Source organism: Phalacrocorax carbo, chromosome 5 (assembly GCF_963921805.1).
Source record: "Phalacrocorax carbo chromosome 5, bPhaCar2.1, whole genome shotgun sequence".
Taxonomy (NCBI): Eukaryota; Metazoa; Chordata; class Aves; order Suliformes; family Phalacrocoracidae; genus Phalacrocorax; species Phalacrocorax carbo.
The window spans coordinates 18,509,169-18,531,615 of NC_087517.1; the positions used below are offsets into that span (position 1 = coordinate 18,509,169).

Consider the following 22,447-nt stretch of genomic DNA (forward strand, 5'->3'; position numbering starts at 1 on the left):
GCATCTATAATTAACAGTAACTGTTCGAGACGGTCGCTGCCCAGAGACGTGTACTGTGCAAAACCACTTGAAAAGGCCTCGTCTGAAAGGCGAAGCCTGGGGTTTTTCAAGAAGCCCGTCATGTAACGATCCTGGCCCTTCCAAAATAATTCTGCCATATTAAAAAAACCCAAAACCTCAGCTTAATCGCCCTGCAGCACTGGGACTGGAGAGCTCTGAGAAGAGGGGAAGGGAAGCACAACCGGCTTCCAATTAGAGCCTCGTTAGAAAGGAAAGCTGGGGAGCTATTAGAGAGTGGGCCAGGAGTGAGCTGAGCTAGCTGTCTGGAGACCCACTGCAGGATGGGTGTCCCCAACAGCCCTGCCCCTTCTCCCTCCTCAGTGGGTGCTCTGGGACCCTAAAAGTGGAATGGCCCCAGCTGTGGGCACTTGGTCTGAGCAGATGGAGAGGAGGTTGCTGCAGTCACATGCCTAAAAGCCCCCTGGGAAGTCCTGGCCTTACATAGGGCAGGGTTTGGGGATGCTCATGGAGCTGTGTAGGGAACACCAGGGATGGGAGAAAGGGTAACTGGGGCTAGAAGGATGCTGCAGCTGGAGAGGGGACGTGAAACAGGGGTCTGTGGGCTTCACTGCCTCCTCCCACCCTTGGAATCACAGAGCTGGAGCCAGAGACTGCCCCAGCCTGCATGTCGCCATGACACCAGGATGGGAGTCCTGGTTCTGCCAAGCCCTGGGTTGCAGCTGTGGGGGGAGAGGACAGTCCTGCTGTGAGCACATCCATCCTCCTGCCCTGCACGCACACCTTGCCACCTTCCCTGGCACCCCAGGTCCCCGTCCCCTCCCACGCAGACCAGTGTCTCCCAGTGCCCAGTGTGCCTGCAGCCCAAAGATGGCTCATGCAGTGGCTATAGCCAGTCATTGAAGCACCAGAGCCCTGCCAGGTTGGTGTGAGTGCCAGGGCTTCAACGCCCATAGCACAGGTTCAGCCACAGCATCCACCCCAGGCCATTTGCTTCATCAGCTCTGGCTTCAGTTGTGCCTGCCAGCCCTGTCTGCCCAAGCCAGGGCACCAGGCACCCGCTTGCCTGCCTGCAGCCCGGCTCTGGTGCTGGCCAGGCGGGAGGTGCGCTGCCTGGAGCAGCCTCCCCTTCCCATCCCACAGCCTGGGACTCATCCAACACAAAGTTAATTTCTAACCATGGGTAACCACCAGTGCCCGAGCTGGGATGATTTATCCCCTATCTGCCTGGGTTGGATTTATGAGCCACACATCCCCTAGGCTGTGATAAAGGCCATGTCTGTGCTCCTCCATCCTCCCCCTTCCCGTAGCCCCTCCATGCAGACTCACTCCCCCCCCCCCCATTTACAAGCCTTGCCCAGCACGGAAACCTGACAGCCCGCAGAAGAACAGTAAACAGCACAGAAAATAGCACATGCTGGAGGCCAAGGAGAGACGCGCCGGCCGGGGAAGCCACAAATGGTTCCTGCTTTCGGGACCTGTTCAAGAAAACAGTGGGACGTACCCTGAGCTCTCACCAGCCTTCAAAATGGGAGAGGGGAGCTGCTATTAATAGCCAAGCCAGGGTGCTGCTCGTGTGCAGGGCTGGGTTGGACGATGCCATGGCCATGCCAGGGATGGCCAAGCAGTGAGGAGTGGTCCCTGTGGCATCAGCCAGAGAGGCAGCGCTGGATGGGAGTGGGCATTTCCCCTGCAAATGGGAATTCACACACAGGGTGGAAAATTCCTTGGTGCATTGGTGCAGAGTGAGGCTGGGAGAACCAGGAACTCAAAGCAGGGCCAAGTACTGCTACGTTTGCCTCTGACATGCAGGGCTGGGTTGGACGATGCCATGGCCATGCCAGGGATGGCCAAGCAGTGAGGAGTGGTCCCTGTGGCATCAGCCAGAGAGGCAGCGCTGGATGGGAGTGGGCATTTCCCCTGCAAATGGGAATTCACACACAGGGTGGAAAATTCCTTGGTGCATTGGTGCAGAGTGAGGCTGGGAGAACCAGGAACTCAAAGCAGGGCCAAGTACTGCTACGTTTGCCTCTGACATGCAGCGCGGGGGAGGGGGGGCCAAGGGAGGGAGGGCTCATCCCTGCACCCACTTGTCACAGTCCATCCTCCCCTGCAGATGGTCCTTGGCAGCCCAGCACCTGGGCACGCTGTCATGGGGATGCCCTAGGTTTGCACTTCAGGCCGCTCCAGGGTCTGACCGCGGTGGTGATGAAGGCATGTGGCACCTGGCTTCTTTTTAAACAAGTTCTGAGGCTTCTCTGCCTGCGCTGGGAACACAAGCAGCCACTGAGCAGCATGGGGCATTACTGCAGTGCTGCATGCCAAAATGTGCGGAGAGCTGAATGCACCTAGATCCATTTTCTGTCCCTCCAGAGCTCAGATGCTCTGCATGCACCATGGCAGCCAAGATGCTCCAGAGCCTTGTGCAGCAGTGTCACCGCCCTGCCAACTGGGATGGCATCACCCTTTGCACCACCACCAAGGGCTTTCAGTCCCCACAGCCAGCCAGATGCACAACCCAACGGACAGACAAATGGGATGGATCCAGGCAACCAGGCCATAAAGATTGTGGTCCTGAGCTGCACCGAGCAGCCCAGCCCAAAGCAGCTCCCCGCCAGTGGCAGCCGGCTGGGGAGGGAGCAAGGGGCAGCAGTGACACCCCTGAGGTTTACAGGATGAGGCTGTAAGGAGCAGGATAGACGAGGTTGCAGGCAGCATCCTGGCTTTCAGGGCAGGGACCGCCAGCCCCTCGCCGTTCCCCAGCCCTCTGCAGCGCTGATAGCGGCAGCCCCGGCAAGGGAGAGAACAGAGCCTTGTTCTGGGGCCAAGACTAAGGCGATTCAGTGCTCCGCTCCCCTGAGGTTTCTCGGGTAAAACCTGGCTCTGTAATGGCTGTGTCTGTAAAATGTATGGAAATGCCCATAAAACCTGTATCAAATGCTATATGGATATATATGGATATATGGAGAGAACTATGAAATTAGGAGCACACAGGGAATTGGGGCAGGACGGCTCCCTCCGAGCCGTAAAAACACACAAGTGAAAGGCAGGGGAGGCAGCAGCGCCGGGAGCCATGCAGACAGGCCGGCATGGCCAGGAGCCAGGGGAAGGGTACCCCAGCTCCATGCTGCGTGGCTCTGCAAAGACCAGTGCCCACAGAAAGCCTCTGGGACAGAGGGACCTCTCTGTGGGGTCTCATGGGACAGACCCCTGCGCAAGGCTGGGGAAGCCTCACCAGGGCCCCCCAGCAGTCTGAACCCTTGCCGCAGGCAGGGGGACCTGGCTGCAGGGAGATGCCAGTAGTACCCCTGAACTGGAAGCAGCTTGAAGATGAGCTGCCAAAATGATGAGCAGGAGGCTGGAGAGGGGAGATGCACAAAGGTCTCTGCTGCAGATGACAGCAGCCCACTGCAGTATTGATGTCTGAGAGCCATCAGGAGCCTAAAGTGAAGGATGAGAGGACAGGAGAGGTGCAGGGGCAGTGGGAAAATAACCACTGATCCCAGTTGGAAAAAATGAGCTGTCACCAGCTGAGCACGGCAGAGAAGCCAATGACAGCCCCAGAGATGCAGCAACCTATATGTCTCTTTGGGAATGCCTTGTCCCCGAGGGTGAGTGCCAGTGTGAGAAGATGGCACAGCACCTACTAGAGCAAGTGACTTCTATTTTTGCTCCAAGGGCACACACCAAATGCAAAACATGTGTGCAGCCCCAAACACACAGCACTCCTGAGATGGGCCCACAGCACAAGGAGCTTTTGGGGGGATCTCTGCTTGCCTGCTGGGCTTCATGCCCTCCTCACCAGGGGTAATGATGCTAGGACATGGGCAAAGGGACACGCTGAGCAGCAAGCAGAGCTTTGCTGCCACCAGCATCCCATCATATATACCTGCCATGAGCCAGCTGACCTTATACAGCAGATTCACCTTTTTCCTACAATCCCATCACTTCAAGAGTTGAGGTTTTAGGAAAATCTCTAATATCAACAGCAAAATCATAAACAAATAGGCAAACAGAGGGCCCTTGCCAAGGAGTAAGCAATAAATGATGAAAGAGGTGAGCTATGGCAGTTTGCTGTCACCACTGATGATGTCTGCTCCCCATGCCACGCTGGGCAGCACCCAGTTGGCTCCAGTCCTTCTTGCCTTGCCCTGGCAGAGGCTGGGGAGCTGGGACCCCACACCCAGCACTCTGCTGCTCCCTCCGAAACCTTCCTCTCCTTGTAGCCTTCCTAAAGCAGAAAACAGGCCCAGAACCCACAAATTTGAGGCCTAATCCTGCTCATCTACCCTGATGCATTTCCCCTGAGAGCAGCAAGTATGGAAGGACCTGTGCAGCAGGAAAACCCAGGGCAGGATCCAGCCCCAGGCACATCTCTGCTCATAATCAACATGGGGCTAATGCTGTGGCAATGGGGGACAGCTCTTTGGCTGCTCCACAGGGCATCTCTGCTGCATGACAGCCCCTACGTGACTCCCTGCTGCACCACTAACCAGGGTGAAAGCACAAAGCTGGTGCCAGCCCCGCTGCCCAGGAACATCCCTGTCACAGAGGGTGCAGCCAGGGCAATGCAGAAATGCAATGCCAGGCCTGCAGAGATGCAGTGCTGGGGTTGCAGAGATTAAATGCCAGGGTTGCAGTGATGCAGCGCCCAGGCTGCAGAGATGCAGTGCTGGGGTTGCATCGCTGCAGTGCTGGGATTGCAGCGATGCAGTCCCCAGGACGCAGGGATGCAGTGCTGGGTTCGCCGGGGTCACAGTGATGCAGTGCCCAGAATGCAGAGGTGCGGTGCTGGGGTTGCAGAGCTACGAAGCTGGGATGCAGAAACACCATGGCGGGGCTGGAGCGATGCAGTGCCCGGGACGCAGAGAGGCAGTGCCATGGCTGCAGGGATGCGGTGCCGGAGCGCAGCCCCACACAGCCGGCAGCAGCGAACCATCAGGCAGCCGCTGACAGGAGGCAGGGCGCCTTCTGCCGCGTCCCTGTCACACGCCAGTGCATGGCATGTCCCCAGACCCACCGGCACAGAGCCAGCCGCCGTGCCCAGCCAGGCGGGCACACGCTGCCTGCTCCGCTCGCCCCTGTCCCCTTCCACCTGCGGGCGTGACAACCAGGAGAGGTTACAGGATGGGTGCAGTGCAAGGTTTGGTGCTTCTGGGGTGCAAGGGCAGCCCACAGCACTGTGTGGGGGTGTGGCCTGCGGGGACATCTTAGAGAGCCTCAGTCACCTCCCTGTGGCTCTGACACCCAGGGGACCCATTTTCTGGCAGCGTGGTGGTGATGAGGATGCAAATGTCTCAGGCTGTCTCCTTTGGGCTCCAAGCCCCTCGTGCTAGGGCTGGGGGAAAATTAGGGTTGTCCTACAAAATAAATTTGGGAAGCAGGGCAGGTATGTGGCCGTGCAGGGGGACACTGGCAGCAGAAAGAGTCAGGAACAGAAAAGGGGCAAGGGATGGAGGGAACAGGATGAAACATTACAGGGAACGGAGGTACCTGAGGCCGTCCTTGCACTCTGCTCTGCATCACCAGGCTCAGACCCTGCCAAGGCCCTCCAGAGGTACTGGGCAGCTTTTGCAGGACAGGTTTAGAGGGTGCCCCACCAAGGCAGGGGTGCCAGGCAAGGGACAGCACTGCAGGGACTGGAGCCCTCGCCAGGCTGCAGGGGACAGCAGGAACGCTGGAGGGTGCCTGTTCCCAGGCAATACCCATGGGTCTGCCCGGCTCCGAGTTCAACTGGGTGGCCACAAAACAGGGCAGCACCCAGGGAGAGCAAGTCCCCAGATCCCCACAGCAGAAGCACCCCACAGCTCAGCCTGTGCCAGCACGTGGGGTCATCACTCCCAGCACCACATGCTCAGCCCCAGCCAGTGGCAGGTTGGCACTTCCAGCTCTGCATGGTGCCACCTTCCAAAGCATCATACTGCCAAGCAGGTGAAAATCAACATGCAGGGGCTGCGCAGTCGAGGGATGCAACATGAATATGGATGAGGCCAAGTGGGCTTATGAATATTAACCTCCGTTGTGGCTTTCAGGAACACTAACGCAGCGCAAAGATCTAATATTACTCTTGGCCATGCAAATGCAGCGATATCCTCATGTCAACCCTGACTGCCTACTGCCAGGACCCTGCCAGGTGTGCCCCAGCTGGCAGGGCTGCGGTGGCATTCCTGGACTCTGCTCGTGGCCCCAGGCTCTGTGCCCCAGCGCTCCAGCAGCCTCAGAGGAGTGGGACAGGAGCTGTGCTCTCTCTGCAACCCCGAGGTCCCAAAACGCAGGGAGGAAGAGCCAGGCAGGCGGGAGCCCACTGCTCTGCGACTGTGGCACCTGCTCTGTGCCACAGTGCCCCAGGAGCCAGCCAAGAGATGCTGCCTGGGGAGCAGGGGAGTCCATGGGGCTGCCACACCTCATGGCTGGGGAAAATTATGCTGACCAGCTCCAGCCCCTCTGGGCAAGGGGCAACCCAAGCTGGCAAGGTCCGCATGGGCCATGAATGCTTTAAAAAGCATCATTGATAAAGGTTACAGAGCCAGAGGGAGGACTCCCCGGGCAGCTGGGGGTGCCTGAGAACCCTTCCAGCCATGCCGCCATCAGGGTCCAATGGAGGTGAGGGCAGGCAGGACCTTGGGGAGGCATTGGGATAGCAGGTGCGATGTGACCGCACTTGGGACACATACCTCCTCCCTGTCCTTGGGCAGGGTGGGACCCATGGAGCAGCTGACCTGGAGCTTCCCAAGGACCTCGGGCCAGATAGTTCCTAGGCTGAGACCTGAGTGGCAGCCACACTGAGGACCATGGGGATCTAGGAATGATCCGTCCTTCCTCCCTCTGCCCTGATACCTATCTGTATCTCCCCTCAGCAGCCACACTTCCCAGGACACCACTGCTGCCAGCAGGGACATGACTGGGAAAGGTTTTAGGGTTGTAAGCCTTTTGACATGGCAGACCATCCCACTGCATCCCCTCAGCTCTGGGCTGGAGGGTGCCCTGGGCCACCTGCATCCCCATGGCGAGGCTAGGAGCCCTGGGGCCGGCACGGCAGTCCCAGGGCACAGCGGCAGGCTCCCGCGCTCGGCTGGTGCAGTGCAAGGTCACACCCAGGCCTGTGAACCCGGGCAGGCACAGGGGGAACCTTCTAGTTGCACAATTACTATATTATGTAGCACTAATAAAAAAAAAAAGGGGGGGGGGAGGGCTTGAAGTTTTCTTGGTGCCACATAGTAAAGTATTTATAGAAAGCCAGGCGTGAATGGGCCGCTCACAGGCCACACTCCTCCTCGGCGTCAGGATCTCCAGGAATTATTCTGTGCAGTCACATTGTTGTATTCACCCAGAGATTGAGTTTAATTGCAGACACGCGGGTGAACAGGCTGTCAGTGTTCCAGCCTCGCCAGGGAAAGGGCAACTGAGCTCCCTTTAATGAATGTATTTTAAAAAGACCCAAGGTTGAAATAGAGAGGGGGAAGAGGGGGGCTGGCAGGGGCAGTGCTGGGGGCAGCAGGGATGGGAAGAAGGGGTACCAGGAGAGCTGCGGGGGCTCTCTGGGTGGGAGAACAGGGCTGGGATGCTGGGGAGAGGATGAGGATGGTGGGCACAGGGTGTGGGGGGGGCACACAGAGCAAGAGGCGCGTGGCCCAGACGTGGCCAGAGCTGCTCACAGGATGCAGGGCCCCAAGCATCCGCTGAGCACGGGATGGCAGATCCCTTTGGAGACCTGGAGGAGCTTCCCAAAGAAAATGGGGGGAGTGGGGAGGGCTCCCAACTTATTACAGAGCAGGGTATAAACAGAACAAATAAATATAGAGCTGCTTTATTATAAGGCTGGCCAGCTCTGGTGGCTGGCTGATTACAGGGCAGGCTGCTCCAGCACTACGCAAGCCCAGACCTCAATAAAGGCCAGATTGGAGCTGCCTTTTGCTCATTGACAACTTTAGCGTGCTCCTGCCGTGCCGCTCAGCTCCACTCAGCCAGCGTACCACTGGCTGCCCCCGCGCCCAGCACAGGGCGAAGGGGAAAATAAAAGCTTAAACAAATAGTGAGTAAGCGATGAGCAGGGGCAGGCGGGATCAGCAGCCTTGCAGACAAACACTAAAAATACAGTTTATTTTCCTAAGGAGCCAGCAACTTCCAAAACTGGAGATTTAAGGAAAAAAAAAAAGGAAATAATAAAGTGCCATAAGAATTATAGATCCATGGCGGGGGTGGGGGAAAGACCCAAGAACAAGGAAAGAAAAACACAGCGATGAGTAAGACACACACATGACGTACATAAATACACCAAGACGGAAATGCATAAGCCTCCTGCACACAGAGGCACACGCAGGCACACGCAGGGGCACACGTGTGGGGCCAGCTCCCGACGGGGATGGAGCCAGCCCATGCTCTCTCCCCTCCTCTCCCCGGGGCCAAGGGCATTAACCTCCACACACATACACATCTTTCCAGGGCTCTAGCTGAAAGGGCACTTTGTCTCCCAGTCGCCAGTGCTCTCTACACCTGGGCTCCCAAGCCACCACTGGCAAGGCAGTGGCCGCTGTCCCTGAGGGCTCCTGTGACCACCTCGGTGCTGAATCCCTGGCGCCCGGCACAAGCCACGGACCCCGCAGTGGGGCGGAGGGTTGGGGCATGGACCCATCCAGGCCAGGAGCCTCCTGGCCAGCAGCCGAGGCAGCCCCATGCCCGGGCAGCTGGCCAGCACGCCAGCCCCTAGTGTGCCCACAGGAGATGAAGGAGGGATGGAGACCAGCACGTCTGTGGGACTGTGGGTCGGGAGGCTTTAAAGGAGTTGATTTAGTATTGTCCCACCTGCCCTGAAACGGGCACTTGAGCAAGGGATGGAGGTTGCCTCGGGTCATCCTAGCACTGAACAGAGCCCTTATGACATGGGAGAGGAGAAAGGGGCTGCTTTGCGATGAGCGGGCTCCCCTGGGTTCAGCTGGGTGGGACTGCTGTGGTCCCACATGTCCCCATGTACAGCTCTGCCAAGGAGACACTCCCCCAAACACCTCCCAACAGTGATGGATGAACATCACCCTGACCACCAGACCCACCAAAGTCCCTACGGCACCTCAGCGCTGCTGCACCCTCCCCAGGGCATGAGTTTGGCAGAAGGGGCAGAGATGGAAGGGAAAGCAGGCACTCCCAGTGCTGCGCAGCCTTCCTTGGCAGTTTGCAAGGGTACCTTCCTGAAGGCAACACTGTGTGCCCCAAAGGACCCCAGCCCCAGCCCTGCACACTGGCCACCCCACCCCACAGCAGAGCCTGGCCACGGTGCTCTCAGGGAAGTTGCATGGAGCAAAGCAAGATGCAGCAGACTCCTAAATCTCCTTCCACACCCTGCATGGGATGGCAGCACCTGGGCCACGCCAAAGCATCTGCTACCTCTGCATTTCTTCTGCCCTCACCATCCACCATCACCTGCACAGGCAGGTTCCCCGCTGGGCGCATGGTGCACGGCACACGGTGAGCCTGGGGCCAGCCAGGGCCACTGCGGCAGGCCCTGCTGCTGTCCTCCCCCAGCCCCGGGAGCGGAAAACGGATCTCTGCAAAGGGCAGCTCATGCGGAAGCTGTTCGCATCCCGTAGTGCGGGCTCGACGGGTGAGGAGCAGGGCAGCTCCTGGGTCGCCGGGTTATCGGATGATAACAAGCCAGCACAGCCCAAGCACGCGACTTCCAGCAATGCAAGGCTGCTTCCTTTGTTTTGGGAAAACAAGAGGGGAACGAGACCTTTTCTGGCACGTTCTTGCCCGGCCTGAAGCTGTCCCCCACTTGCACCAGCTCAGAGAGAAGCTGTCCCCTCTGCCCCGCTCCCAGCAGGAGGAGGGGGCTGGGGCCAGCCCTCTTGCCCTTTTTGCCTTTCCCACCTCTGCCAATGAGCAGGGCTGGAGTTGGTGACCCAACAAGCAGGGCTGGATGGCCACTCCCTGCATCTGGTGGGGTCCCAGCTGTCTCCCCAACCTGGCTGTGCTGCAGGCCCACAGTCCTGCCGGGGACCCCCTGGTCCTGCCTGCACACATCCATCTCCCAAGCACTGAGAGGGTGATGCTAAGGCTCAGGGGGGCCAAGACACCCATGCTTTGGGCTGTGGACCCTGCCGTAGTAGGGTTAGCTCAATGTCTGCCCCATCCCCAAATGCAGGCCTGAGCCCTGTATGGAGGCAGGGGAGCGGCACAGGGCGGCACAGGGCAGCGCAGGGCTCAGGCAGCCATTCCCACCTTCTCCTCCATCCCATGGACCTGCTCCATCCCCACAGTGGTACCCCCTGCTCCCCAGAGAGCTGTGGGTTTGATGGGGGTGTGGGAGACCCCCCCCCACCCCTTCCCCAGCGGAGGAGGAGGAGGAAACATAATAAGAAAAATAAAATTTATAAGCGAGGCAGTAATTACAGTGTGGCTACAAAAGGCTGCCTCCTCAGGGCCATCATTATGTGGCTAAATTTAACGCCCCGCGTGGCTGCTCGGGAGGGGGGAGCTGTGTCCCAGGGCTCTGAGCATCCACACAGACGCCGGCTCCTGCTACCTTCCCTCCGTGCCGGCCAGGGCAGCACAGCTGAACGGCAGCCAAGAAAGCCATAAAGCAGGTCAGAATTTTTTAATAGTCTATTTACCAAGATGCTGTTTTTACTGCCGAGGTTTCTCTCTTTTTATCTCTGGCTTTTTTTTTTTTTTAACTCACTCTCTCTTTTTCCCCTGACTCCTGAACAGACTGGGCTGTATTTTCTGTTTTAGGTTCCTCTCTCTCACTTGCTCTAAATACTATTTTCAGAACTCTAATTTTGTATGGTATGTCCCTTTTTTTCATTCTCTTTTTTTTTTTTTTTTTGGTAAATATTTGCCATGACTAAGCCAGGACACATCCCGTTTAAATGGCTCCCATCCCACAAAACATCAGCCCTTTAATGACATGAATCTCATTAGCTCTCCCCATGAAAAGAGGTATAGAAAGGGAGCATCACTCAGCCCCTCTGAGCTCCTGTATCTGCACAGACATATATTTAGCTGTGTGTACTGTACAGTCACCGGAGGGGACAGTCTGGGCACACGCACACCACCTCATTCAGCCAGAGGGACCCAGAGCAGGGGCCCCTGGGACTACTGGGTTTTGGGATATCCATCCGTCTAGGATGGGGTTGGGATGGGCTCTGGGCCCAGGAGACCCAAAGCCGGTCCCCAAGAGCTGGCGGCTGGGCACAGAGGAGCCTCAGAGTCCCTCCAAGCTGAGATCTGGGATCCCCTGCAGGACTTTCTCCAGCATGGGGGGCCGGTTGTGTAGACCCCACCTGTATGAGGAGCAGGGCTGCAAGAGGAGTCCAGGCACTGCCCTCTCCAAGTCCTCAGGCCCACCAGCTGGGTTTGGCACTGGGCGGCAAACCAGTGCACATTTGGAGCTTGACCCTGAAGGGCCAACACAGGGTCCCAGGAAAGATACAGAGTCCAACAGCCCAGAGAGGTTTCCTGACTGAGATGAGGGTCTGTCTGTACCCACCTACAGACACCCAACACTGGAGCTGGCAGAGCATCTGCAGCCCGGGTGCAAGCACAGCATCCCTGGGGAGTAAGCAGAGCTCTGAAGAGCTCAGGCTCTTCCAGCCTTCCTCCCAGTGGAGGAGGAGGCTCTGTCTCCATCCATAACAGCATTTTCTGTGGGGAACCTGTCCATCTACACCCCATGCTGGGCATGGTCGTCCCTTCTCCAGCGTGGCCATGGCCTTCCTTGGTGTGGTCTTTTCTTCCTCAGCACCGTCATCCCTTCTTTGACATTGTCATCCCTTCCTCAGCACAGTCATCCCTCCTTCTGGATGGTCATTCTTTCATCTTGGTTCAACAGCTGTCTGGTACCAGAGGGTGGAATCCCAGGAGATGCCACAGGCTTCCCCATGGCTGAGATCTCACCCACAGAGCCTGAAGCCAAATGCAGCAGGAGAGTTCCATGGAGAAGAATTTGCTCTATCTTTCCCAGACCCTCTCTGCATTTCCCTCTCATTTCTAGTCCAACCAGGTTACAGTGCTATTCCTCAGCCCCACCGCACCCCTACCATGCTGGCATCAGCTGAGAATGTCAGCGTGATCTCCTCCTCCTCCAGAGCTGTCCCCAGCAAGCCAGGTGTGAAAGCTGTGCAAAACTACTGCTGAGCCCGCAGCATGGAGTATGGCTGTGCTTACCACAGATTCACATGGGTGCTCCTCCATGTTTTGGGGGAGACAGAAAGAAAGGTAACCCCAAGAAGGGCTGCAGATGGGCAGTGCCATGCAGAGACCAGCACTGCTGCAGATATTGCACTGACTGAACAACCCATAAATAAACTTCGGGGGATTTAACTTCCCTGCTGTTTTCTTTAAATTGCCTTAAAGATTTGGTTTCAGCATCTGAGGAGACCCAGCATTAAGCAATACCACCAGCTCAGGCAGCAGATGCCCACAGTCAAAAGAAAACACATCCATGCTGGCGGCATGCATGCTCTCTGGTTTGGGACCCTCTCCCCCACAACAAGGCCACATTTCCAAGCGTTTCCACAACCCAGAGACCAAAACATGACTGGAAGGGGAGACTCACAGCTCCCCAAGTGCATGGTTCCCAGAGCTGGGGCTTTCTGCAGCCATGCCGGGAGCCAGAGCCCATGTGCCGGGCAGGGTTCTACACACACATGCCCTACCGAGCCAGGCTTCCCCCTCGGCCCCCAGCAGCCAACATTAATTCATTAACAGTCCCATTAACACCCAGCTGTGGTTTCCCCCCAAACTCAGGCAGGGACCCGTTCCCCTGTGACAGCTGCTGACAGGCCAAGTTTCCACCTTCAGCCCTTCTGGAGTTCTGTATAAAAATAAGTGGGGCTTTTTTTTCAAAAGGAAAACTGTATTTCCCCTATCCACATGCCCGCACACACGTGCAGGACTCGCAGCAGGAATTTGCTCCAATTTCCCCCACCCACAAACACATCACCTTTGGCCAGAGACCAAACATGGGCATTTTCAGCCCAAAATATCAGGTTTTTCAGCACCCAGAAGACAAGAAGCCAGCATGACCCTGACCTGGGCTAAATAGGGTGGCCGCTCCCCAGCCAAGGGGTGCTGGGAGACCCAGTGGTGCCTCCTGACATGGCCAAGCATCCTGCTTGTGATCTGGTAACCAATTTCCATTTTCCCCTTTTCATCGTCTTCCCCAGACAGCCATGAGCATCAGATGCTCTAGCATCCCAAGGAGATGCCCAGCCCAGCACCTGCTTGGGACCTGGTACCCAACATCTATTTTCTCCTTTTCCACATCATCATCTTTCCTCAACAGCTGTGAGCACCACTTGATGTTCAGGAGGCAACCCCTGACCCTCCGGAAGCCCTGGACCACCCAGTGCCCCAGAAGGGGTGATATCCTTGCCCTACTGCATCTGGCTGCACACCAGGCTCTGCAGCCTGGGTCAGCAGTACAGCAGCTGGCTCTCCGGAGCTCTCCCTGAAGACCAGGGAGCAGACACCTCCATGAAATGCAGCCCCTGAGGGATCAGAGCACTGCTCAGGGCTGGCTGGGCATGCTACCTTGGGCAGCCTTCAGCTCCCTGGAGAGGACAAAGCAAGGGCCACCTATCTCCCAAGGTGCCTGGCCACTAGCAGAGTGCCCTGCATCCCTTTGATCCGGAGGTGTTTGCCTCTCTGAGAGCCCTCTAACTACTCCTTCCTTTAAATAGCAAAGCTCACAAATACCCTATACGGCTCAATGTCTATACGTTGTCTATATATTTGTGTACACATACGCACACAACACACAGAGATTTATTCGTGTTTTCAGAGTGGTTCAGGATACATTCCAGGACGAAATTCCAGCCAGCGCTGGAGCCAAGAACATCAGTGGCCCCGGCGTTCACTGCCCCCTCGCCTGCGCACACACTAAATACGGAAAGGGAGAGGTATAAATAGAGAGAGAAATACATGAATGGTCCTGTTTCCTTATGCAGATACATAGGACGCAAAGGTCCGAGGGGAATGGGAGCAGGCAGCCTCAGGAATCCAATGGCTGTGCCCCCTGGGGTGCAGAGCAACCCCACCCTGGGTGCTGCTGCCTGCCCAAATGCACCCAGCTGTTCAGTACCACCTCTGCATGGGCTGGCACAACTGGCAGAGGCTACGGGGGCATTGGCCTGAGGGATAGGGAGGGAGCAGCTCTCAGAAATACTGAAAAAAGCTGCTCATGGATAGCATAGGAGAAGAGGCATTTCTGGGGGCATGGGGGGAGCTGGGGAAGGGCTCAGGACACACAGGGACATGAAGAATAAACCTGGCAGCCCATTTGGGGCACAGCCACCACGTCCCTTACTGACACAGAGCAGTGCCTTTAGAGACCCATTAAAGTCCACTTTGTTCTCCTCCCCAAAGGTCCTTTGCTTGTAGGAGCCACTTCCATATCCTGAGCTGAAGCACCAGGACAGGCCGCTGTGGGGTGCAGGGGCAAGGGGCCACCAGCCATCCCCACATCCCCCCTTTGCCCTCCTCTAACCCAAACACAGCCCCAGTGAGCTCAGCCTGGCAAGGCTGGGGCCCCAGACGCCTGCACGCTGCACGCTGCCCCCCACATGCTCCCCAGGGCCGGGCAGCTGCCTGCGGCCATGGGGCCAATAATGCCCAAAATGTGGGAGCAGGGCCGGGGGTGGCAGCGGGGCAATTGCTGCTCCGCCTTCTGGAGGGGGAAGGGGCTCTCCCCCTTCAATGCTCCTGTTTGAGCTGAGGCCTGGCACTGGCTCAAACCACCGCTTGCTGACACGAGATCAATCATCCCCTGAGCTGAGCTGCTCCTCGGCAGCACCGCGCGGGCAGTGCCCATGCACGGGCTGGGGCCTCTCCTGCTGGGACTAAGCCGGCAGCTGCCTGTACCTGGCCCAGGTGCCACCCGCTCCTCACTGTGGCAGTGCCAGAGCTGCGGCCAGGCACAGCCACAGTCACAGGGGGTCAGGCTGTGAACTCCACCACATCCCCAGCAGGAGCATCCCTGTGAGGCTCCTGGGACAGCAGCTGCTGCTGCCATGGTTCATTCCCACCCCTGGCAGAGGCAATGGCTGGAGCAATCACAGCCAGCCTGGCCCCAGCCTGGCTGCTGGGGGCTCGCTCCTTGCCCACAGTCTGGGCACTATTTTGGGCAGGCTGCTGCCCCAGGGTGCCCGTGCCAAGTCTGGTTTTAGCAGCATGCGACTCCACTGACTCACTGCTCATGCAAGCAGCCTGTGGCTGCCAGTGGCAGCCCAGAAAGCACGCCCTGGTCGGGCCCCCCTCACCTGATCGGGCCTCAGCAAATAAATAAATAACGCCGCAGCGCCGCCTGCCACGCGCCTCCACGGTAAATGCTGTGGGGGTGGGTCAGTGCCCATGCAGCAGTCAGACCTCATGCAGTGATGAGTGCATGTGCTCCTCTCCAAACGCCCCACTGGGGGCACAAAGTGCTCACCGCTGGGCCCCATCCCCTTCAGCCATCAGACGCGGCACTCTGCCCCTTGAGCCTGTTGGTGCTGGCATGTGCACTCCTGCTCTTGTGCACAAGCTTGTGCTCTTGCACACGTGCTCAGGCTGAGCACAAGTGTCCCTCTGCTCCTCCTGATTGCAGCAGCACGGAGCTATTTGTGTACATGTGTGTGCAGGGTAGCACGTGCCCTGCTCCCCGCAGCACAGCCACAGCCCACCGTGTTTCCAGCATGGGACCTGGACCCCAGGGCAGCAATGAGATGGGACGGCCAAGGCTTGTTCAGGAATGAAGCAAGGAGCCCACAAGTGGCACCAGTGCAGAATAGGACACAGGCACCCATGGGTCTCACTGGACAAGCACAGCACAGACACTTATCTGCACACAAGAACTTGCTCTGCTCATCTAAGCATCCCCAAAAGCCAGCCCCATGCTGCCACCTCTGCCCTGAGCCAGCCTGCCCCGGGCCTTGCGACTTTTGCATCACTCGGCCCTGCTTGCAACAGTGCCGCAGCCACTGGCTCCTTCCCCAGCACCACGGTCAAGGGACCCCATCCTGGCCAAGCACTCGCAGCATCTTCTCCCCTGGGCCACGCACCCTGCGTGCGAGCAGCCCATGTCGCGCCCACGCCACTGGCCCCACTCTGGCCCGGTCACAGCTGCAAAGCCGCAGCTACCTTGTGCTAATTAAAAACATCCCTCGCTGGAAGGAGCCAAAGGGCCGTTTCCTCCCCACCGCACCAGGCTGGCGCGGGTTTGAGGGATGCCGTCCCCACCCTGCAAAATGTGCGGCCCACCACCGCCTTTGCCCTTGGCCAGACCACGGCAGCTCTGCTCCCTGGGGCTTATTTTTAGCGCCTGTTAAAAAGGAGAGGCAAGGCGCTGGAGGCAGGCAGTGTGCAGGCAGGTGCCCCGGCCACCCTCCACCTGCCCTGCTGGCCCATGTCCTCTCACAGGAGGGGGACAGGCGCCTGGCCCCTGTCCCAGCCCTGGTGGGGAACAATAAGAGGGACACTGACCCCCAGGCGCCCTGACGTCAGCCAGCACCACTGTCGGCACTGCCGCCAGCCCTGGCTTGGGGCTCCTGCTCGCCCTTGGCCAGGGCCACGCTGGAAGCTGCCTGTTTGTTTATCTTCCTCTCCGGCACTGCTTGTTTTGATGGCACATCCTCCTCCTCCTCACCGGGCTCCAGGGTCGAGCCGTGAACCCGCTGCGTCCTGTTTGCCGAGGTCCCGCGCTTGGCTTGCGGAGGCACGGAGCAGCCGCCCCCATGCGCACTGGCCGCAGCAGATAAAAATATGCAGGGTGAAGCATCCTGGAGTGCAGGGGCTATATTTGCACTGATGGTATCAGTGAGTTTGTCCCCGGCGTACCTGTCCCTGCTCTCCCCAGGGCAGGGGGCACAGCGCCACATGGACCCCCAGATCCTGCCCCCTAGCAGGGCCAGACCACAGGCTCTGGCAGAAGCTGTGTCACGAAATGCCAACCATAGCCAGGCTGGGACAAGCTCTCAAAACCATGGGTGGGCACCCCATGCTGCCCTGTGGGGTCACCTCTGCAACCCAAAGGGACATCTGGGGACAAAATACCCCCAACGCAGTGGGTCCTAGGCTGCTGGGAAGGGTGGTAGGGCAGCCCTGGGGTGCTGAACCATCTCCAACTGCCTGCTCCTTCCTCTCATGGTGTGAACCCCTGGGCTTGCCAATAAAAGCTGCCGGCTTTGCCTCAGCTCGCGCCACTCTCCCTCCAGCTCTGCCCAAGCCCAGGCAGCTGCTCAGCAGTGAACCCTTGCCAAAAAGTGCGTGTGTGAAAGCGTCATTTCCTAAATGTATAAATATTCCCAGGGCTTTGCTGGAAAACTCCCCATGATTAGTTAAAATGCCCTGGACAGCCGAGTGCACACAAGCCCAGGGAAAGGGCATGTTTAAGCCAAGAGGCAGGAATGTCCCTGTGCAGCTCTGCCTTGGGGGACTGGTAGGTCCTTTCCTCTCCACAGGGGATGCAGCAAAGGTTTGGGAAGTGAGCAAAGCTGTGGAGCCCTTCCCCGCATCCCGCCAGCCCTGCACCATATCATCACAGCCCCCTTCCAGCCAGGAGGTGCTTACTGCTACCAGACATCCACAACCTGAAGCCCCATTTCCCAGAGGGAGAGGCTGAAAGGACCATCAGATCTCTCCTCTTGACCTCCTGCCCACTGACATTCAGCCACGCACATCCCAGAGACTGAGCCAGCAACTTGATTTTCTTGCAGGCAGGCTCCCAGCCCACTTTTGGAGACATCAAGAGATGGAGGATCAACCACTGCCCTTGGGAGCATGCCCTGATCACTAATTGCCCATGGGAGCAAACCCAAGTGCCCCCGTCCTAGCTCCAAATTGCCTGGCTCCAGCTCCCGGTGCCTGGATCATGCTCTGCTGCTCTCCACGAGATTAAAGAGAGCCCTTCACTAACCAGCATTTTCTCCTTGTAAAGACCCTCACACACTGTAATCAAGGCGCCTCTCAATTTTCTCCCTGATAAGCTAGACGGAGCTCTTCCCTTCCAAGTCTCTCAATGCCAGGCTCATTCCCCAGCCCTCAATTCATTCTTGCGACTCTGCTCTGATTGTCCAGCGTCTTTTTGAAAAAACAGACACAGGAGTCGGTCACAGCATTCCCGGCTCCCCACAGCATGCCCCAAGGGACCCCAGTCCCTCTTGATGTTCCTTTTTGGAGATGGCAAATGGAGTACAAAATCGCCCAGGGGCTCTAAAATACCTGCCCAGAGACAACAAGGACATCCAGCCCACCCTTCTGCTGCAGGAAGAGAGAAGAGACTGGGGTGAACTGCCAGATTTGGTGGTGGAGAGCTGCAAAGTTAGTGTTCCTCACTAACACAAGACCTAGGAGGCATCAGGAGGAATGACGTTCGAACCAAAGGCAGCAGCTGCTCATTGCCGTGGGATGGTGCATGGGCCGAAAGCATCATCAATGGGTTTATAAAGCAACAGGATGAATGTAGAAATGACACATTCCCACAGGCAGACTGAACGCACAACTGCATCCCTCCACCGGCCTCTCCCCCGTGGCAGTGCTCAGACCTGGCTGCCAGGGGATGCAGAGGGAGAACATCTCCCAGACCCTCCCATCCAGTGCTCTGGACCCAAGATGCTGCTCCTGGGCTGTTCCTGGGACACAGTGCCAACTGCCCTCCCATCTTTTAAGTGTCTGCCGGATGAGCTCCCCACCAGCCACTTTTGCACAGCTTTGTGCAGGGCTGCATTGCTCCCCTCCTGCCCGCCCAGCTGGCTGAGCAGCTGCCCGGCACCACCAAGCACCTTCCCCTGTGCCCCACACCCTACCAGCTCTTGGAGGACTCTGAGTTTCAAGCCTGATGTTCATCTTTAGCAGATGTTGTTCAGCCGGCCCTTGGACAAAGACATGCTTCATCATCCCCCAATCCTGGCACGTCTGCCTGCATCCTTCCAGTGACAGCCCTGAAACATTTACCAACTGCTTCTGCCATGTCTGCTCCAGTATCAATTATTTTACCACCTCTGTCTACTAATAAGCTTACCCCGTTGCTGGGAGCTTGGGGTTTTCTCCTACTACACTAAATAGAAGCCTTTCCTTCTGTCCTTCGCCATGATTTTTCCCTGATGTCTTTAGCTTCTGTTATCCATTTTCTACACTTCATAATTTCTAATTTATATTGATTGCTATCTACTCCCGCTCTCCCATTTGTTATAAACTGCTCTTTTATTTCTAATTGCTGCCTTCACTTCGCCACTGAACCAGAACGGGCTGTCGGCCAGCACTGCCCTCTTTCTTGATTGTGGAATTGTGGCTTTTTGTGGCTTCTGAAATTCTTCTGAAAGCGCTCACCATTTTCATTCACATTTTTCTATCTAAATGTTTCCTCTGAGCTGATTTCACTCATAATTTTCCCCCTGCTTTGGGAAATTAGCCCTTTCAAAGCATGAAGGATATAAATTACTGTTTAGGAATGTCCTTTCTTTGCCCAGGGTGAATGTAATCTGGTCATGATCATCGGTCCCTAGGCAACCTCCAAGTTGCAGTCCAGCAGTGAATTCATCTCTATCCATCATAACCGGGGGGAAACAAAAGTTGCCTGCATTGGATGTGATGCCTCTCATATAAAAGAGGGATCGTCTCTAATTTTTAGAAACTCTGCCGGCTGTGGAAGAGCATCAGTACGTGTCTCACAAAGCAATGTCCTCTTGAAGCCCATGTGGCACCACAGACACCCTGGCTGACTCCCTGCTCCCCAGTAGACACCGCCGCTCCCCACTCCTGCACCTTCACAGCAGGCACAGGAACAATCAGAAGCATCCTGAGTCTTTTTGCATTTATGGGCATCAATTGTTTCTGATCTTGCCACATTGGTTTGAATCATTCTAGTGCTTCTGTGATTATTTCCAGCAATCAAAAAGGATGAAAGGCAAGACTGTTTCCTTCCAGCCCCAGTTTCTGCAAAGCACATGTCTGATTTTAGAGCCAACGGGGCCAAGGGGAGAGTGGTGGGCACAGCACAGATAACAGAATGAAAGGCACTTGTCCCCACAATGCGCCACTGCAAAGCCACCCCTAAAAGCAGCAGATGAACCAAAAGAAGAAGCCATCTTCTCCTTATTCACCTGCTCCCTGCCTGATGTCAGCACCAGTGTTTCAGGTCCACGGCAAGTGCAGGAGGCAGGTGAGGATGCCCCAGAAATGGCATGCTCCCACGGAGCAGCCAGTCCAGCTCACACCCGTGGCAATTCCCAGCAGACAGGCAGTGGTAAGAGGGAGACAAAAAACGGTGCCAAGTCCCCATCCGGCCACACCAGGCGCACCCCCAGCTCTGCTCTCCTTGCAGACAAGGTGCAAGGACACAAGGAGGGCCATGAGAGAGCCAGTGGGCTTTACCCCTCTCCTGGCAAGTCCAGCCATCCCCACCAGTGACTCCATTCAGTTCAGCACGCCTCACACTGGGGCTGCTCGCACTGGCTCTCCACCACCCCTGTGATGAAGGAGGGAGGCCTTGTACCGCTTCTTACCTCAGCCATGAAGTTCTGCTGAAATATTTCCTCCCGGAAGGGATCTGTCCGCAGGCGGTCTGTAATGGAGAGCAAGGATCAGCCTGGGCATCTCTGGCCAGACCTCCCACCCTGGCTTCCCCTGCCCGGGGACAAGAGTGCTGCAGGGGAATAGTTCCAGAACGCTCATCCCAGAGCCAGCGGGACAGGCTAGCAGGCCCCTTGGGCTAGGGACACCTCGCCTGGTTCGCAGAAGGTGCAAGGACCACAGGGATAGGGTTGAGCCTGTTGATGCACGCAGCAGCCAGGTAGCAGAGCCCAGAGCTCACCCACACCTGTCCCAGCACCCTCCCACACAGAGGAGCAGGGGACAGTGGCACCGCACAGGCATGCTCCACAGGACAGGGGACTGCTTGTCTCCAGCTGCTTTTCTGGAGGGGTAAGCCAGCCTATAGCCTTCTCTTGCAGGACAGGTTCAAACCCCTGTTATCCTCATTCTTCTCTGCACCTCTTTCAAAGCACTGATTTTACCCCGTCGTTGCTAAGATGCTGTCTGGAGAAGCACCTGGGCAGCTTTGCTCAGCAGCGCTGGCACAAAGCTTCCTCCCAGCTTCCTGCCTTGCCCAGACAAGGGAGAAGAGAGGCTGCCTGCCCACCAGCACCAGTCCCTGGACCCAAACCGTGTTGTCCTGGCTGGTCCAAGCCCTGCAGAGCCAGCACACAGCAGGAGAAAGGAGAGCATGGCCAGCCAGCACAGCTCTAGTGCAGCTGCAGAGCAGATCCAGGCTCTTGTGGTGGGGTACCTGCCATGGGACAGGCTCTAGACCACATCACCTTCCTGGCCATGGCACACAAGTCAGGGCTGGCCCCCATCAGACCCCACATCCCTGGGTGGCAAGGTATCCACAGAAGGGCAGGTATCACCTCTGGCAGCAGGACAGAGCACGGTCCTAGCAAGGGACGACCCAAAAAACAGTGCCCAGCCAACCTCCACAGGCAAAGAACACCCCCCTCCTGGCTGACTCCCCCAGGCAGGTCCTGACCCACATCCTACGGGAGGAGGCTTCCTCCCACCCATCCCCCGACAGCAAGGTAGGCTGGGCACTGGAGGGGGGCCCATGCGCATGGCTGCGCTTCCCGCAGCGAGGAGAGCCGGGAGCCCCTGGTTGCTCTCCAAGCACTCGGCAAGCTATTGCGCTTGGGAAGGGAGCCTGACACTGCTCCAGGGCCAGCCCTTGCTGGCATGCCTGCCAGCTCCTGGGGAGTGGCCAGGTGCTCTCGGAGAAGCAGACAGCCCCTTGGCGACTCCCCAACTCCTCCGGCTACCAGTCAAGGGCTGTTCCTCCCCCAGCTCTCCCCAGGGGCTGGTCCCCAGCCTTCTGGCTACCGTCTTGCTGCCGGTGCGGCTGAACATGAAACACAAGCCTGGCTGGGTAATAGCCAGAGGGAGCAAAGCACGCCAGCCCCACAGTAAGGAGGAAACTCGTTCCCTGCTCGCTCCTTTCTTGGCCCCAGGCATCCCTCCTCACCTCTGCTGAGCACGGCTCCGCTCTCCACATAGTCTTCGATCTCAGCATCCTTCTGCAGCAGCAGGGAGGTCAGCTCTTGCACCTGGTACTGCAGCGCCAGGCTCATCTGAATCAGGGGCCGCACAAGGTGACGGGACACCTAGGATGGAGGAGGGACACTCTAGGGAAGGTCCAGGGATGCATGCAGCTGTCCAAAGAATGGTCAAAGCAGGGCGGCTGGCAAGGTCCTAGCAAGAGCTGCACTCCAGGTCATGCAGGGCTTCCCAAGATACCCCATGTCTCACCTAAATCCAGTGGGAAGTACCCAGAAGACATGAGCTGGGATAAGGGAGGTAGGATGCTGCAGGACACGTCCCTCCATCCCAGCCCATCCTTTCACAGCTGGGGGCTGCAGCAGGGGAGAACTTTGGTGGGGAGAAGCCTGATGGGGACAGGGTGCAGGGGTGG

The 22,447-nt window shown here is 57.6% G+C and overlaps 1 protein-coding gene across 1 annotated transcript in view; it reads right to left on the reverse strand.

The window, feature by feature from the left end:
• Positions 1-22,447, reverse strand: part of SLC23A3 (solute carrier family 23 member 3) — a 51,477-nt gene that overhangs the window by 17,998 nt on the left and 11,032 nt on the right. Inside the window, exons 4-5 of the mRNA XM_064451380.1 lie at positions 22,001-22,139; positions 20,493-20,551 (exon numbers count right to left, since the gene is read on the reverse strand). Of these exons, the coding sequence (XP_064307450.1) occupies positions 20,493-20,551; positions 22,001-22,139 (198 nt within the window). The remainder of the gene's footprint in view (positions 1-20,492; positions 20,552-22,000; positions 22,140-22,447) is intronic.